This window comes from Salvia hispanica, chromosome 1, assembly GCF_023119035.1.
Source record: "Salvia hispanica cultivar TCC Black 2014 chromosome 1, UniMelb_Shisp_WGS_1.0, whole genome shotgun sequence".
Lineage (NCBI taxonomy): Eukaryota > Viridiplantae > Streptophyta > Magnoliopsida > Lamiales > Lamiaceae > Salvia > Salvia hispanica.
In genome coordinates, this window is record NC_062965.1 from 44,677,898 (window position 1) to 44,697,236 (window position 19,339).

General features: G+C 32.4%; 2 protein-coding genes and 1 pseudogene across 2 annotated transcripts; all 3 read right to left on the bottom strand.

Moving 5' to 3' along the window:
* Nucleotides 1-1,639: 1,639 nt before the first annotated feature.
* On the bottom strand, nucleotides 1,640-2,937 carry LOC125202392 (lignin-forming anionic peroxidase-like). Its single transcript, XM_048100782.1, has 3 exons — nucleotides 2,688-2,937; nucleotides 2,253-2,604; nucleotides 1,640-2,189 (listed from the first exon to the last, which is right to left on the bottom strand). The coding sequence occupies exons 1-3, from the start codon at nucleotides 2,901-2,903 to the stop codon at nucleotides 1,801-1,803; spliced, it is 957 nt and encodes a 318-aa protein (XP_047956739.1). The 5' UTR covers nucleotides 2,904-2,937; the 3' UTR covers nucleotides 1,640-1,800.
* Nucleotides 2,938-10,887: 7,950 nt separating this feature from the next.
* LOC125197987 lies at nucleotides 10,888-11,586 on the bottom strand (annotated as a pseudogene).
* Nucleotides 11,587-15,528: 3,942 nt separating this feature from the next.
* Nucleotides 15,529-16,862, bottom strand: LOC125202024 (lignin-forming anionic peroxidase-like). The gene is made up of 3 exons (XM_048100335.1): nucleotides 16,619-16,862; nucleotides 16,187-16,538; nucleotides 15,529-16,125 (listed from the first exon to the last, which is right to left on the bottom strand). Exons 1-3 carry the CDS (start codon nucleotides 16,829-16,831, stop codon nucleotides 15,734-15,736), a joined length of 957 nt encoding a protein of 318 aa, XP_047956292.1. The 5' UTR covers nucleotides 16,832-16,862; the 3' UTR covers nucleotides 15,529-15,733.
* Nucleotides 16,863-19,339: the final 2,477 nt, after the last annotated feature.

Below are 19,339 nucleotides of genomic sequence, written 5' to 3' on the forward strand. Positions count from 1 at the left end.
TTCTTTATTTTACAAAATTATAATTTCTTTAATTTATAATTTTTGAAAGATTATGTTTAACAGTGATCAATAAATAATCTCATACTAATAAGTCATAGCTCATCTAATTAATATTTTTAAAATATGTAATTAATATTAAAAATATGTCTGTATGGACCATTATCTTAGCTCAAATAACTATAGCATGCTATAAACTAAAATTTAATATAGGATATAGTATTCATTAAGTTTACAGTTCTGATTTTAAGATATTCATAATTTTAATTTTAATTTTTTATCCAAAATTTCAGTTTCTTAATTCTTAATTTTTGGAACGTTACGCATAATCTCAATTAAAAAAATTATATGTATGTTCTTAACTCAACTATATTTAATAAAATATATATAATTAATATTTTCTTTTTTATAGCTCGTTGCACAATTCTTTAATATTTTAATGTTATAGTTCATATTTTCTCTTTTTTTTAATAAAATATTAAAGTTTTTAACTAAATTCACTATATCATGAAACAAAGTAAAATTTTATCGTGTTAATACTAATTGAGTATGTGGTTTTGATTTTAAAATTTTCATAAGTTTGATAGTATTAATTTTTTACGTTCCAAAATTTTATTTTTTTAAAAAAATATTACAATTCGATTAAAAATATAAACACATGTTCTTAACTTATATATTTAACATTTTAAAGCTACATATTTAATATTCCCTCTCTCTTTTTTTTGCAAATATTAGAATTCCTAACTCTAAACAAATAATACTCCGCACTATCTTATAATATTAGCAGAGTTTATGATTCTTATTACTTTTAATTATTAATCAATTAGTAGTAGTTGACATGTGGTATATTAAAATAATCTAAAATGAGAAAAGTAGATTCATCCAATTATTTTTGTATTAAATTAATAATTTCTTTGATTTTTAACATTTAAAACGATAGATTTGAATCTGAATAAAAATTAATTGTATTTTCTTAACTCATCTATTTAATATTTTAAAACTATATAGTTATATTAAAATATTAGACGCCCTAGCTTAATTAAATAAAAAATATTAAATTTAGTTAAAAGCAAAGAAAAATAACAAAAAAATTGAAAAGATAATGAAAAAATAGTATATTATTTTATTATATAAACCAATCTGAATAAGATAAATGTTTAATTTTTTACATATTTTTTCATATACTATTAAATGAATGATTTCATTGTTACTACATTGACAAAATGTTTCAGAAAATTTAAGGAAAAAAAATAAGTTATGAAAGAATAGCACAACGTAAAATATATTTGAAAAAGCATATGATGCTATTTAAGTAATCAAATTATTTTACAATTAAATATAATAATTTAGTTATATAGTGTGTTAATTAATAATGGTAATCTAAATTACTGATTTTTTAATTATTTGTTTTAAAAATTTACACGACAAAAATGGTTTTGATTGAAAAAATTTTAAATTCATTACCCTCGTTGCATGATTAAGTTTATCTCCAATTAACATATATGCATTTAGATAAGAATAATTAATTTGGTTAAATTTTCCTTAATTAGGTATATATCTATTTAATACTTTAATGTTAGGGTAAATTAGTCACAATGTTATTATGGCTTGGAGACATTATGTCTCTAAATCACTACTCCTATTAAAAATAGAAGTGTTATTTTTATAAGATATTACAAATATGAAAGTAAAAGACAACATATATATCATTGAAAAACTGATAATGCACTTTAATTTGACAAAACAAACATGAGGATGAAAATGATGATAGCACACGGTGTATAACACTGAATTTTGAATGTGTCAATTATTGGAAGAAGCACACGTCGATCTAATTAACCCATTTGCACCCGTTAATGGTTGGATATCGCCCATTCTGATCATGGCTGCGGCGAAATCCAATTTGAATCTGTCAGCACTGTTGATGTATTCCTGCGCAATGCTGTTGGTGAGTTGTTGGCTGAAAAGAACTTGATCCGATTCCAGCAGACCTCTCCCACGCTGCAGATTCCTAAAGTAATTGTTGTCGAAATCGGTCGGTGTCACCTCATCCAACGGCGCCAGATTGTCGTCGCCGCCGGTTTGAGGGCAGTCGCTCTGCCGCATCCTCACAAATTCCGGGTCGAGGCCCTGGGTGTTGTAGATCCGGTCCCGGAATGTCACACATCGCGCTTGCCCAATAGTTTTAGCCCCTGCAAGAATTTCCATAAATTAAATGTTGAAATTGAAAAATATGAAAAACCCTAGTTTTTTACCTGACAAAGCAACCATATGCGTTTGGTTTAGGTTTTTGTTTGCAAATTTGGTGATTAGGGTTTGCAGAGGATCATTGCCCCTAGGAAGATCGTTTTCAGCAACATCAATGGTGGCGGCCAAGGGGGAATCCCTCCTCCCTAGATTCACTATCCACGAAGGCCCTCCAGCCGCCACCGTTGCATCACGCGCAGCCACTGCCAGCACGTCCGCGCACGACACCACACCGGGGCATATCGCCTCCACTGCTTGCTTCGCGGCTTCCACCACTTCGAACCCTCTAACAGAATTGGCATTCTGCACTGCAGCTCTTTCTCCGCTCTCATCTTCCAATAGGATTGATGCGTCACACCCCTAATTATTTACCAAAATACTCTATAATTAATTATAATAAATGTAAATTACTTATAAGAAAGAATATTAGATGAATGAGATACCTGAACGAAGCAATCGAGGAAGTGGAGGCGAATAAGGGAGGCCGCCATCCTCTGCTCGTTGGCCACGGCCCTCGTGATGTTCAAACGGATTGTACTCAGCGCATCGGCGCATGTAATGTCGTAGAACGTCGAAGATAATTGTGCGTCGGATGGCACGATCAAGAGTACTATAGTAAGTGTTGCAAAATAGTAATAATGGTTGGATGAGATCGTCATCGTGTTACGTATGTGTATAATATGATGTTGAGTGTTACCAACAAGTTAGGAAGAATACTTGTGATTTTGATGATTGAAGAGATTGTTAATTGGCTCAATTTATAGAGGAAAATAATTTGAATGATGGAAATGCCGTAAAACGAGACTTGTTCTTGCATGGCCGACTCATTTTTTCTACATACTCCCTCCGTCTCAAGATAGTTGGGATATTTCATTTGTACAGGATTTAATAAATTGATAAATCGATGTGTTAAAGGTTAAAAGTGGAGAGAGTAAATAAAGAAGATGAATTTTTTAATAATGAAATGACTCAATTACTTTGGAACAATAAATAAACATACGACTCAACTATCTTGAAATGGAGATGCGTTGACAGACACAGTAGAGAGCCTTTCCCAATTCTTTTTTTTTTTTTTTCTATTTTGATTGTTTTTTTTTTCAAAATTTTGGAATACTATTCTTAACCCATCCCAAATTAGTGATGATATACACCAAATAATTAAAAATTGAAAGTTAAAAAGATGCTCAAGTTGGTATTTAAATTTCAAAGAATAGTAAAAATGGCTGCCAACTTATTTGGGGAAGAAGATGATTAACTAAAAGACAAAAAAAAAAACTAAAATAATAATATAATACTTCATTATATTGAAAACGTGTGTGGAGATTCGTTCCACTCTTATATTTATTATATATATTGGCCTATGATTATATTCTATAATTTCTCAAATCATGAGGCTATGGGAAGTGATCAACCACTCCGTTAGGTAGAACTTTTTTTAAAAAATTAGTAGCAAAATATAACGAGAATCTTGGTAACTAATTATATACTCCAGGTGATTATAGCAAAAAATTGTTTTTTACTAATCATACTTGTTTTATTATGAGAAATTAAGATATAAAATATATACATTGATATATTTTGGTAAGATACGTGTACTCTCCTTGAAATAAAAGTCTATAAAATCTAGTATCTTCCCAAGAAGAGGAGTACAGTATATAGTAGAAACCCTACTAGAAAAATTTTCGGTGTCCGCTGGATGTAGTATTGCAATATTTTCAAATGCCAACTTTTCCTTAAACTGTTTTTCTTTGCTTTAAAAATTCTAATTAATCCCACCACGAGTTGCGACGTTCTATAAATTAGAAGATTAATAATAAAAGCATATATGATATTTCAAATAAATTGTACATGGTCTAAATTGTACATGGTCTCCACTCATTAAGTGTATTATTGGAGTTGAAAATTCTCTAGAACACTTATTCAGAATCAGCTTTTTTGTTATAGATACTCCCTTCATCCCACAAAAGATATCACACTTATGGGACAGTACAAGATTTTAAAAGGTTTTGTTTTGCGTATTAAATAGAAAGAGCAAATATAATTTTAATATTTATATAAGAGAAAACTTTTTTCAAAAATGGAAATGTGACATTTTGGACAAACTAAAAAAATGTGACATATATTATGAGACTGAGACTGGGGAGTATATTACTTTGTATGCATATGTAGACTAATCCATGTCAATTAAAATATATAATTACAAGTGGACTTTCATTTTATTATACGACTTTGTTATATATAAAAGAAAGCTTACAGCAAATGATATGGATCTTGATACAGATATTTGTTCTACTTCATTTGATTTCCTTCATAGAATATCTTTTATATTATTTTTATTATTGATTTTTATAAGTTGTTAGGATTATATTTGATTTAGTTTATAAGGATTTGATTTAGTTTTCTTATTTTAGTAGATACTTTTGTACCACAAGTTTTATAAATATGTATGGAATATTTAATTATAATTATAAAGAATGAAGAAATCTAGAATATCTTTTGTACTATTATTTTTATTACTTACGGGATTTCAATAAGTTGTTAAGATTATATTTGGTTTAATTTGTTAGGATTTAATTTAGTTTCCTTATTTTAGGAGATCTTTTTATACCATATATTATAAATATGTGTGAATTATTTAATTATGATTAAAAAGAATTAAGAAATAAAATATTATTCTCTTTCAACGGTTAAAAACTGATTCCTCACCTATTTATAATATGTGTGGAATATTTCTATATGAAAAATGAAGAATTAAAATTTTGATCTCCTTCTCACTCAACGGAAGGGAGAATAAGATTAATATTTTCATTTTTCTTTTTTCATTTTTCATTTTTCTAAATCATAAAGAAATGCTCCATACATATTCTTAATAGATGTATTATGTGTTTTACAAAATGATTTCCTAAAAATTAAAGAAACTAAATCAAATCCTAAAAAATTAAATTAAATATAATCCTAACAATTTCTAGAAATAAAATATAAAAATAGTACAAAAGATATTCTAAATTCATGCATGAAATTAGATGAAGTAGAATAAATATTTGTATATTTGTATCAAGATCGAGAGAATCGATCCCCTGCTGTAGGAGAATAACATTGCACTAAATATTGTGCCTCAAACGACGTAGTTTTACATCAGTTTCTTTTCCTATTCACGACAACATCTTACTTAATGCAATTTTGTACTCCTTTTATCTTTTTTCCTTTCCTTCCTTTCCTCATATCTTTTACGTCATCTTTGTCATTGCTTATTATACTACTAATATTGGAAATTTGGGCTTCCACGTAACTAATTTAATGTGTATGGCTTTCTTTCAGTTGCCCAATTAAAATGATATATTAAAGATTAAAATTTGGACTAAAGTGTATTTATTTATTATGGAAATAAGTGTAGATACCAATTTGTGATTTTCTATTTGATAAGGGACCGAATAAAAAATAAAGGGTCTTATATTTATGAAAATATAATATTAGAGTTATGGTCTCCAGACGTCAGAAGAATATTCGATATTTTTGTATTCTCTCGTCAGCCTATTGCGAAGAATGTCTTTGATCGTTTGGAAGATCCATAGCCGCTGCAAAGCAATTCCACCGTTTAATTCTAGATGGATCAAGGTACGCTTCCGCTTTATGGTTTATGCTCCTTCTTCATCGTTCTTGATCAAATCATCATAGAAAACTTTATGTAATTGTTCATTCAATTATTCTAATAACCAACTCTTTGCTTATTCCGCCAAATTTACTTTCTCTAACATAAGCTAATTTAGAAAATCGAACTTCAAAAATAATAATACCCAATTAATTGTTGACATTATAGTAGTATATAATAGAAGTATAGAACGATACTTCAATGAACCTAAATAGAAAATACAATTGAAGCACACATGAGGTGTTAATTTTTTTTTTTATCATGCGGTGTTGCTATTAGACGCGTCTCCATCCATTAACAGAATATAAGATTTAAATACATAAAAAAACATATATAACAATTATTCCCAATTAAATACGTATTTAATTTTTCTTTAAGAAATTAAATTTCTTAAATGCCTCAATATGATTTGATAAATTAGTTTTTCTTTAAATAATAAATTTGGTGGAAGAAGGTAGTAAAAGTTGAAAAAATAAATGTTCCATAATGCAAAGAAAAAAGAGGAAAGTAAGGGATTAAAAATAATAGTATCATTATTAGTGAAAGAAACTAATGTAAAACTATGCGTTTGAGGCGCAACATTTGGTGCTTTGTTATTCCCCCACAATCAGGGGGATCCTCCCCACCAAATATATGTGCAAATTATCTGTTGACAGTTTAGATGATGAGAATGATTATGAGTACATTATAGGAGGGATGAAACAAAATAATCGAATCAATAAAGTGAAAAATATGAATCTTTGTGTGCAACTTTTGTTATTCAAACATGCTAGTATACCAAAAAAAATCAAGAAATATTAAAAAAAAAAAAATCCACGAAGTTTGGTCAAATTCGGATCCATCCTATAACTTTCAAAAATGGCCGATAAAATCATGACTTTGATGAATTTTTTATTTGTCCCATGGATTTGAATTTGGGAAGAAATAATATGACGTGGCCACCAGAAACTTACAACGTGGACTCAATATCAATATTACTTTGTGAGGGTGGCGATATAGATTAAAGTTTTAGAGAGTTTTCAAAAATTCGTTTACACTGCGAGCATTTAAAGCTCACCTCCCTTCTTCTCTCTTTTGCGAATCATGTAGCGAGGTATTTCGCCCGTTGGGCAGCTGCGCATGTCAAGTTACCATTAAAGTTAGAGTGGTATAAGTGGCATTTTTAGAGTTGAGGATTTTTTATATGTATAATTGAAAGGTTTTCGTTAGAGGAGGTTTGCTAATTATGTAATAATGATGTGTCAGTTGTTATGGTTCAAGGAAAAAAAATACTAGTAATACATTGGTAGATAGACAAGTTCTTAATAAGAGATTAAGCGCATCAAAGTGTGACTCCATTTATTTGATTTAATTAATCGAGTAAGGGGTGTTATATATGTAAATTAGAGAATTAACTTTTTGAAAGCGCGCGATAGCAAATTAATGCTATTACTACTGTATTAAAATAGTGTGCAAATTGCAGAATATACAGGAAACTAAGGGCGCATCTCACTCGACTCGGTCATTTGCATTTTGTCTCGTTGTTCATTTCAAATCATGTGCATATACACGTTCAACTGTTAGTGACCCACATTTTGAATGGGTATGGAGCCGATCAGTGGTGTATCTAGAGTTTTTGATTTGGGGTACGAATTATACGACAAATAATTACTCCCTCCATCCCGGATAATTCGTCCCAGTTTTCCATTTCGGCATGTCCCACATAATTTGTCTCATTTCACTTTTACCATTTTTAGTAGTGGACCTCATATTCCACTAACTCATTCATACTCACATTTTATTATAAAACTAATATATAAAGGTAGGACCCACATTCCACTAATTTTTTCAACCCATTTTTCATTACAATTCTTAAAACCCGTGCCCGGTCAAAGTGACCCGAATTATCCGGGACGGAGGGAGTATTATAAATAAAATTATATTGATTATAAAAATAATTTATATCGTAAGAATTTTTTATATGAATTACGAGTTATACTAAAAATAATACTTCATCCTCCCACTTTAGGAGTCCCGGTTTACCATTTTAGTATGTCCCACATTAGGAGTTTCGGTTAAAATATTTCATAAAAGCCAATAGGCCCCACATTCCACTAACCTTATTTCATTCATACTTTATTTTAAGATTAATATATAAAAAGGGACTTACATTCCACTATCCTTTTTCACAAACTTTTCTTTACATTTTTTAAAACGCGTATCGAATTAGGACTTCTAAAATTGGACAGGGGAATATTACCTAAAATGTTAAAAATAAGAATTTCATATTAAAAAATAAATGCAATAAAAAAAGAAGATTTTTTTTTATTTGAAGTACAAGTTACATTGCTTAAAATGATAAAAAAATAGAGTATCAATATAATAAATAAAGCAATTAAAATAAATGAAATAACAAACATAATAGGGAAAATCAAAATAATTAAAGTATAGTAAACAATCCTAATATCTATAGGAGTGCAAATTTTACCTAACTAAAAAATTAATTACTGGAGTACTACATTACAAAAACGAAAAATGTTAGTAGGGGTGCAAATAATTAACTAACTAAAAAAAACTAATTACCACATACTGTAACAAAAATGAAAATGTAGTACAGAAATAAAAAAAAGTATTCAAACAAAAACATAATTAAAACAATGAAAAGGAGAATGCATAACAAAAATGAAAATGTTGAGTATAGAAATGAAAAAGTAGTTTTCATAAATCAAAAAGTAAAAGAAAAGGAAAATAAAAGTTAAAAGGTCCAGCGGGGAATAGAACTCGGAGCAGTTGAGAGACATAGAGCAGTTGAGAGACATTATGAGCGTCGGACCACTGGAACACCAAGGTTCAGTACAAAGTACCAATAAATGTAGGGGTAACTGCTTTTAAAGAACCAATTTCCATGAATTTCGGTTTTTTTCCACGAACTTTAAAAAGTTCGTGTAATGTCACGAACTTTATTGTCGGTTGTCATTTTCCCATGTCAGGTTTTCCGTCTGATTCAAACTGTTCGTTGCCTATTAAGACAATGTCCAAATTCTTTTATATCTTACTATCGTTATCTTCGTCTTTGAAATAGCTTTGCGTGGGTACCTTGTACGCCTCAATCAGAACTCGAATGAAGAAGTTATGGCTATTTGATGAAGGCTGCGACCTTGTACTATCATAATGGCCATAACTTCTTCATCCGAGTTCCGATTGAGGCGTACAAGGTACCCACGCGAAGCTATTTTAAAGACGAAGATAAAGATAGTAAGATAAAAGAATTTGGACATTGTCTTAATAGGAAACGAACAGTTTGAATCAGACCGGAAAACCTGACATTGGAAAATGGCAACCGACAATAAAGTTCGTGACATAAAAAGTTCGTGGGAAAAACCGAAATTCATGGAAAGTTGGTGACTTTAAAAGCAGTTACCTCATAAATATATTATTAATATCACAAATTTTGGGGTATAGTTATCACAAATTTTGGGGGTATAGTTGTACCCCCTTGTTCCCACTTGCATACGCCACGGAAACTGACACGGTCCATTGTAATTTGTCGTCGATTTTAATACTTGTATTAGTATGAGTCATTTTAATTATGCTGTACATTAGTGGAATATAATATATTTCCATACTAAAGATATATTGATTTTAAGAACATCAAGTTTTACGGAGCGGATCACCTCATTCAAATAATACACCATTTCATACTACACTAATAAAATAATGACATGTGGATATTTTTTAAATTAATAAAATAAAAGACTAAAAGATTAATCATCATACACCAACATTTTAATTAATCAAACCAATAAATAAACGTACTTCCAATAAATAAACCAAGTCATCAATGCAAATTTTCGAGCTGCTCATTTTCTGATCATTCTTGAAACACCATTATTGTTCTTGAAATTCCACTTTCACTTTGTTATTTATCATTCTTTTATTTTTCCCCCTTTTTCTTCAGAACCAAGTAACTTTAACCCCAATAGAAATTCCACTCTGATGTTTTTTAATTGTGATTGTTCATCCTGTCTATGATAAATTTGTATTCAGAAATACAGAAAGGAATCAATATAAACTAAAGTTATAATTACAAGAAATTAATAATATAATCCGTATTAATTGAGGAAGAATTTGAAAAAAAATAAAATCAAAGCCCTAATCACCAAAAAAACATTCATTTCAAAATTATGAATCCCTCTAATTAAAATAAAACCCCATTCTTCCATCTCTGATTTCATCCATCCCATCCATGCCATAAATTTAGATTTTGTCGAGCTACTGAAAATTGAAAAACTAGCAGCAGCAGCAGAAGGCAGCGAGTGAAGAGAAAGAAAATAATTCAGTTGTTTTTCAGCTTAATATTCACTGAAATGGCGCTGATTAAAAAATATCCATATGTCATTATTTTATTAGTGTAGTATGAAATGGTGTATTATTTGAATGAGGTGATCCGCTCCGCAAATCTTAATCTGAATATTGAGCTCCATGACTTAAACAAAATTTTGCTTTATTTCTATTGCAAAATCACTAATTAGTGTTACAGATATTTCATCAAAAATATCTTATATTTTATAATAGTGCAAATCTCATATTGTAGCTTAATTTTCTAGAGTTTGAATTTATTAAAAAATATATTCTTTTATTCGAAGACTGACCTTAGATACTGGTTATCTAATACTTACACCACTAGCGATAAAGTGCAACTTGTTTCTAAATTTAATTTTGTTTAGTGAGATATTCCCATTAAATATATCATATTGCTATTTTAGATTATCACTCGTTAAATATTTTATTTCATATATGCAAATCCTTCTACTTTAATTGTTTATTTCAATAGATCCTTATATAATTTTTTCGTTTTAGTAAATCCTTGTACTTTTATATTCGATATATTTCAATCCTTATTTAACAGACTGTTAACTTTGTTATAACATCATATGTTAATTATTTAAATATATTCCATCTAATATCCTACTCGAAAAATATGAAGATAACATAAATTAAAAAAAAAAGATAAAAACAAAAAACAGAAAAACTAAAGAATCCAATTTGACGAGGCGTTGCCGGGGCAGAAGACGGTCAATCCGCCCTCCACATTGTCCTCGAATGTCTTCTCAGCTGGATTCGCGAGCAGCGTCTCGGCGAAGATTTTGCAGCCGTGCTTCGACATGAGCGCGGTGATGTTGATCTGGCTGGGGCGGGGGGCGAGGGCCTCGGTCTCGGGGGATGAATCGACGAGATCTGGATAACGGAGATGTTGTAGGGAATTGCGTCGATTGATTTGACGAAAGTGGCGGAGATATCGCCGCCGTTGTCCTGGGGGAGAAGCCGACTTTGCTGGCCTTGAGGTCGGTGATGTTGACGAAGCCGGCGGATCCGGTGGCGGAGCCGGTAGCCTGGAACATGGTGGCGGCGAGGGCGGTGCCATCGGTGATCTGGTGGAGCTTCCTGGCGTCAAGTAGTCAAGGAGTACGTGGAGGGAGAGGACGTTTTTTATGGCGCCAAGGGAGAGGTGCTTGGAGGGACATGGCGGCGTTGTCGACGGCGCAAACGTTGATGGTCTTGTGGCGGTTGATCTCGGGGGCGAGCTGGGTGACGGTGAGGTAGTGGTTGAAGGTGGAGAAGTCGGAGTCTTTTTCGAGAATGCGGGTGATGTTGTGGGCGGCGGTGGGGGAGGCGAGGGAGAGGACCGCCGCCGCGGCGAGGAGGAGCTGCATTGTCGGCGGAGATTGCGAAGCGGAGAAAGAAGAAAGGTGAGCGAGTGAGTGAGTGTGTGTGTTTTGTTATTTTAAGTTTTTTTGTTTTTTATTTTTATTTATGTAGTCTTCGTATTTTCGAACTAGGATATTAGATAGAATATATTTAAATAATTAACATATGACGTGTTATTTTATAACGGAAAAGTTAACGATTCCGTTAAATAAGGATTGGAATATATCGAATATAAAAGAACAAGGATCTTACTAAAACGAAAAAATTGTATAAAGACCTATTGAAATAAACAATTAAACTACGGGGACTTAGGGTGTCTCCACCGGCGGCCGTCCCGTTCTCCCGTCGGCGACGTCCGACCGGACGTCCGCCATAGTGAGCGGGACGTCCGCCCACGCCCGTCCCGAGTGCCCCTGCGATGGGCTCGCCCCTCGCGTTGATGTCCGACCGGACGTTCGCCACTGTGGCGAAGGTCGGACGTCCGACATTTTTAATTTTTTTTTTAATAAACTCTAGAAATAGGGTCCCCCCAACTTCATTTCATTCACACCACTTGTGTTACAAGTTTCTCTCTCTAAATATACAAATTTCATTTCTACTACAATGGAGTACAAATTATGTAATTTTATTTTTAAACTATGTTTTTTTTTAAATTATGTAATTTTTTTTAATTATGTAATTTTTTTTAATGTAATTTTTTTAAATGAAGTTTTCGAATTTCCCGTATTTCGTTTCGACGTATTAATAATTGCGTAAATTTTTAGTCCGTAAATTGAATAATTGTGGGAAGGGCTAGTGGAAGTCCTAGTGGGAAGTCCTAGTACAGTGGGAAGAGCTAGTGATGTAGCAGTGGAATGGGAAGAGCTAGTGCTGACGTGGCATGCAGTTTTTATGGGAAGGGCTAGTGGAGGTCCTAGTGGGAGGGGTGCCACCGGAGACACCCTTAGGGATGTGTTTTGCCTTTCATTTATAATATTTTAGTGTGAAACACATTTTTATTATAAATTAATATAAATACATAAATAGAATTTCATTAATCTTTTTCATATATTTTTATATAATATTTTTTGAATAATTTATGATGAACTTAAATTAGATATTTATTTATAGACGAAAGGAATATATCAATTAGGTTTTATTTTAAAAAACTTTTTGGCCCCGTTTGTTTGTCAGGATTCTTACAGGGAAAGTAATCTGATTCCTTGAATTTTAAAATACTGTGTTTGTTTCAATTAATAAGAAAACAAGGAAAGTAAAGTGATTCCTAAAATTAGGGAAAGTTAGTGGAATTTTGGGATTATGATTCCTCAGTCCAAAGCTGTTATTCTTTTTCCCTGATTTGAGGATTTTGAACAATACGGAAAAAAAGATATCTTCTTTTTAATTCTATCGATTTCTCTTCTCCATTATTTATCTCTACTGAATTTTTTTCCTCCTCCTTCATATCTCTGCCGATTTTTTTCTCTCGGTCACCGATTTCTCCTCCGTATCTCACCTCTATTGAGTTTTGTTCTCCCTTTCGATCTTTCAATTTCATGGTTATCTACTAAAATTCTTGATTAACATCAACAAATTTATGGTTTGCTATATATGTAGTTTTATATAGTCAAAAACGAGAACAGGGGTAGCAAAATTAAAACAGTAGCCGACCACAGAAATTCTTGGAGTCGGCCGTCTGAGGTTGAAACAACTTATATGTGATTTCCCAATTAAATTAGGAAGAATGATAAAGAATATATGTGGGGAGTAAATTGTAATTAGCCATCACAATGTTGATTGTCTGATCTTCATTTTGGAGAAGCATGTTTAGGCTTTGCAAACGAATTTGCTTTCAACTTTAACTTATAATCAGATTCTTTGGTCTCCCAAGATAATTTTTGATATCTTTCACACTACTTGAATCAACTGCACTAGTTTGTATAGTTGAGCTCCTTTTCAAGCTCATGCTTTGCTAGATAAATATTCACGTTGTATAAAATGATGAAAACTAAAACCCAATTAATAATACATTGTATAAAGTTATATTAGTAAAATATATTGAAGTATAATATTGATAATATATATTTAGCATGTATTTATAATAAATTAATTATTATATATTTTAATTTAATGTTTAAATTAAGTATAAAAAAATCCTGACATGTTTCAAACATATGAAAGTAAAGTGACCAGGAATTATATTCCTATTAATTTTACTTTCTTGACAAACAAACGAGGCCTTTATGATTCTTCTTTCTCTTCTAGTTAATTGTACTCGTTATCTTTACCTTGAGTCCGTACATAAAAGGAGAAAAAAAATTAGATTTACTTCTTTTTATTTGACAATATACTATTTGGATGGCACATATTTTCTACTCCTTTCGTTTATGAAAATTTGTCACATTGATTTTCTGCATTCGTTATAAAAATGGGTCAGATTTTTACTTATTTGATAATAAGTAATTAAAGTGGAGAAAAAGTAAAATAAGAGAGACAATAATATAGAAAAAACTCTTATTTATATTATTCTTTCTTATTTTACCCTCTTTACACTTTAACTATCTATTACTCCCTCCGTCCCATAAAATTATATGAACTTTCCATTTTCATCCATCCCACAAAATATGTGCATTCCGTTTTTGAAAAGTTATTATCAATTTAATAATGTAGGTCTCACTATCCACTAACACTACTTTAACTATCATTCTCCTCTTCTCTCTTACTTTACCATATCATTCTCATCTTCTCTCTTACTTTACTAATTTTGTCTTAATTCTCGTGTCATACCTAATGCCCATATTTTTATGGGACGGAGGGAGTATTATTTTTCTAAAATGAGTGCAGAAAATGAAAAGTGACAAATTTTCAGGGACGGATGGAGTAATATATAATTAGGAAAATACTTCCCCCCGTCCCATAAGAATATGGACAATTGATATGGTACAATAATTAAGACAAAATTGGTAAAGTAAGATAGATGAGGAGAGTAACAGTTAAAGTAGTATTAGTGGATAGTGTAACTCACATTATTAGTAGTGTTTAATGGTGATATAAGTTGTAAATAAGTTGATGTATAAGGGTAATGAATTGGGATAAATTTCCGAATATGGAATGCACACATATTTGTGGGACAGACGAAAATAGAAAGTACACATTTATATTTTTATGAGACAAAGGAAGTATAAGAAAAATAGAGATAAAAAGTGATTAAAATAGTACTCCCTCCATTCCACTGAAGATGACTCACTTTTCTTTTTGGTTTGTCCCAACCAAGATGACTCATTACTAAAATTAAAAACACCTTATCTCTGCTTCTCTACTTAACACTCAAAACAGATGTGCATAGAATCTCGTGCCGCCCAAGGAAGGGGCCATCTTCTTTGGGACGGAGTGAGTATTAGCTTGAAAAATAAAAGTGATTAAAATAATACTATTAATCCCTCCGTCTTACTGAAGATGACCCACTTTCCTTTTTTATTTTTCACAACCAAGTTGACTCATTACTAAAAATGGAAACATCAGTATTCTCTACTTTATTCTCTCTCTTACTTTACTCTCTCTACTTCACACACAAAATAAAGTTGTATAAATCTCGTATCGCCTAAGAAGGGGTCATCTTTTTTGGGACAGGGGAGTAGTATAGAATGAGGTCCATTTCACAAAAAAGAAAAATATTACTACTAAAAATAGAAAGTGTACTATTTTAATAATAATAATAATAATAATAATAATAATAATAATAAATACTATTCCCTCCGCTCCGCAGTAGTGGAGGTGTTTCTTTTCGGTACGCGATTTAAGAATAATTATGTTAAGTGAGGTGTTTCTTTTTGGCACGCGATTTAAGAATAATTATGTTAAGTGAGTTAAGTAAAAGAAGAATAGAGTAGGGAATTAAAAAGGTAGAAAGATGAAAAGAAATAAATTAAGAGAGTTAAATAAGTGAGAAGAAATATGTTCACTTTTATTAAAAAGAAAAATGACTCAATTACTATAGAACAACCAAAATGGCGAAATGACTATAGTATTATGAAACGGAGACAGTATAATTCTACGAAAGTAAAGACAACGTATGATTGAAAAACTGATAATACACTTTGACAAAACAAACAAGATTTACAGCACACGGTGTATAACAAGAAATTATTCGAAAACAGTGAATTTTGAAATGTGTTAATTATTGGAAGCACATGTCCTTCTAATTAACCCAGCTCCACCAGTTAATGGTTCGATATCTCCCATTTTGATCATGGCTGCGGCGAAATCCGAATAGAATCTGTCAGGATTGTCGATGTATTCCAGCACAATGCTGTCGGTCAATACTCTGCTGAATAGAACTTGATCCGATTCCAGCAGACCTCTCATATTATACAGATTCCTAAAGTAATTGTTGTCAAATCCGTTCGGGGTCACCTCATCCAACGGCACCAGATTTTCGTCGCCGCCGCTTTCTGGGCAGTTGCGCCGCCGCGCCATCGCAAATTCCGGGTCGATGCGCTCGTTGCCTTTGCCGTAGATCCGATCCCGGAATGTCACACATCGCGCCTGCCCAATCGTACGAGACCCTGCCAAAATTTCCATAAATTAAATGTTGAAATTAAAGATATCAAAACTCTAGTTCTTTACCTGACAAAGCAAGCATATCGCTTTCGTTTAAGTTTTTTTTCGCAAATTTGGCAATGAGGGTTTGGAGACGATCGGTGACGCAAGGAAGATCGTTTTCAGCAAGCGCTCTGGTGGCGGCAGCGGGGGAATCCCTCCTCCCTAGCTTCACTGTCCACGACGGCCCTCCAACCGCCACCGTTGCATCACGCGCAGCCATTGCCAGCACGTCCGCGCACGACACTACACCGGGGCATATCGCCTCCACTGCCTGCTTCGCGGCTTCCACCACTTCGAAACCTCTAATAGAATTGGCATTCAGCGATGCAGCTCTTTCTCCGCTGCCATTTTCCAATAGGATTGATGCGTCACACCCCTAATTATTTACCAAAATACTATATAATTAAGCATAACAAAATAAATTAATTACTAAAAGAAAGAATATTAGATGAATACCTGAACGAAGCAATCGTGGAAGTGGAGGCGAATAAGGGAGGCCGCCATCCTCTGCTCGTTGTTCACGGCCTGCCTGATGGAGGCCCGGATTGTACTCAGAGCATTGGGGCATGTATCGTCGTAGAAAGTCGAAGATAGTTGTGCATCGGATGGCACGATCAAGAGTATAGCAAGTGTTGCAAAATAGTAATAATGGTTGGATGAAATCTTCATCGTGTTTACGACTGTGTATATGATGTTGAGTGTTAACAAGAAGTTAGGAATGATGACAAGAGATTGTTAATTAGCTCAATTTGTAGGGACTTTTCTTTTGGTGGAATTTAAAAAATTGATGTATTATTGATTAAAGTTGAGAGAATAAAGTAAGCTGATAAATAAGAAGAGAAATAAAGTTTTTTCCAATAAAAATGAAATGACTCAAATTTGGAACAGTCCAAAAAGAAATAGACTCTATAACGGAATTGATTTGTCAAATGCCAACTTTTCCTTAAACCGTTTTTCGTTGCTTTAAAAATTCTAATTGGTCTCACACGAGTTGTCACGTTCTTTTAAATTAGAAGATTAATACGTGGTTCTCCACTCATTAAGTATATTATTGGAGTTGAAAATTCTCTAATAATCTTATTCTGAATCAGTTTTTGTGTTACTAGGCATATTACTTTGTAGTTAATTTGTACGCATAAAATCTGACTTCGACTAATCCATGTATAATGTCAATTAAAATATGTAATTACAAGTGGAATTTCATTTTATCATATTATTGTAAAGAAAGCTAACAGCAAATCATAGGGATCTTGATACAGATATTTATTCAACTTCATTTAATTTCCTCTATAATCTGAATATCTTTTATGCTATTCCATCCGTCCCATAAGAATATGCACTATTTCCTTTTTAGTCCGTCCCGCAACACTACAAAAAAAAACGTTGTTTTACTAGCACCAAAGTACTTGCTACTAAGCATATATGCTCGCAAAACGTCATTTTGCAAGCACTTTGTGAGTACAAGGGTGCTACCCATTTGACTCGTCACAAAAATTGAGAGAATTTTAGCAAGCACGTGCTGAAAATTTGCAAGCACATTGACTCGTGTTCGCAAAATGGCTTGCAAAAAATTGTGGTCGATTTAGTACATTGCAAGCATTTTTTGCTCGCAATACTTTCTCAATGTTGTCGCCAAATTCAACTTCAGCAAGCATTCTATTGTGCTGGCAAATAATTCCATTTTCTGACTTCATTTTGCGAGTTCTGCTGTGCTCCCTGTTAAGCATTTATTCGAAAATATTTTTCTATTAAATTTTTAAAAATTAATATTAAGATTTATTTTTCCAAATCATAGTATGAAATAACTCAATTGAATGCATAGATACAAAATATTATTTTACACTTAATTCAATTAGATCATAAATTTAGTTCAAATACTACTAGCTCCCACAGCTTAGTTCAAATACTACTAGCTCCCAAAATTTAGTTCAAATACTACTAGCCACTTCTTCTAGACTCTTGAACTTGCTGACTGAAGACCTTAACTAGTTCCTGCAATTCTTCGATCTCTTGATGCAATGGCTGTACTCGTCGCTCAAGAAGCTCATCAACCTGGTCAGTGCTAAGGCCAAACGAGTCGGAAGATGCATAGTCAGTAGCTCAGCTGGTAGCAAATGAAAAATACAAGCTTGTGCTTGCCCAAGGAATCTGTTTCCTTTTCTTTACCCTCCCAAAAAACTCGAGAAATATTGCATCGTAATCTGGATCTTCCTCTTCAGCCCTTGCCAAAACTCTCTCCTTCAAACAAACAAACAAACGTACAATAGCAAGCAATTAGCAAAAAGATAATTAATAAGCTAAACAGGTTTTATAATGTCAATAAAATTCACTGAAACAACCATAGCTTAATAAATCAGTAATCTACACTTTCGTGGCATTCAATACAAATGACGAAATAAATCTCATGAGATCTCGTTAACTGAGAGTATAACACCAATTCACCTAAATTGAAACAGGAAAGAAGTAAAACTCAAGAAGCAATTTCTATAGATCGAGCTACTCTTAACTAAAAAAAAAACATCTAGAAGCAGAGATTTTGAGGGTCTAAAGTTGCATCTCATTTATCAACTGAATCATCAGGCATCCAATTCAAAATTTCAAAGACTCCAAATTTTTCTTTCCAATCGACAATCTCAAATTCTCAATCATATATGCTGAGGGATAGTCGAATAAATGGAATATAGAAGCATGCTAATTTGAATTACCTCTTAAACTCTCGCTTAGGAAACTCATCAATCAATGTGTAGTTAGTAACTTTGTAAAAATTATAAAAATTCTGTTAACATACTCATCCACTTAAGTTCCATCCCTTAGATGTATGATTTTTCTTCTGTATCGATCGGGGAGATCAGGTTGATTATGTGATATTGGTGAATGTACTCCAACTGTTACTTCTTCCCCTTCTTCCCCTTCTTCTTACCCTTCTTCTTCCGGTGACACTTCTACGTCAAAAAGTCTCAAGACATTCTCTAGATCAGGAGGAACTCCTCTAGTTCCTCAAGCTGAGTACCACGGGATGAGGCTCTTCTAAGTTGTCCAGTAAGTCCTCCTCTAGGCATTTCAACTAAAAGTTCAAACATAATCAGACCCTAGCAAGTAAAATAATCCATATAGCATGTATATAAGCAGACAACAGTTATTGCACAATAAATAACCAACACTATTCAAGAGACAATA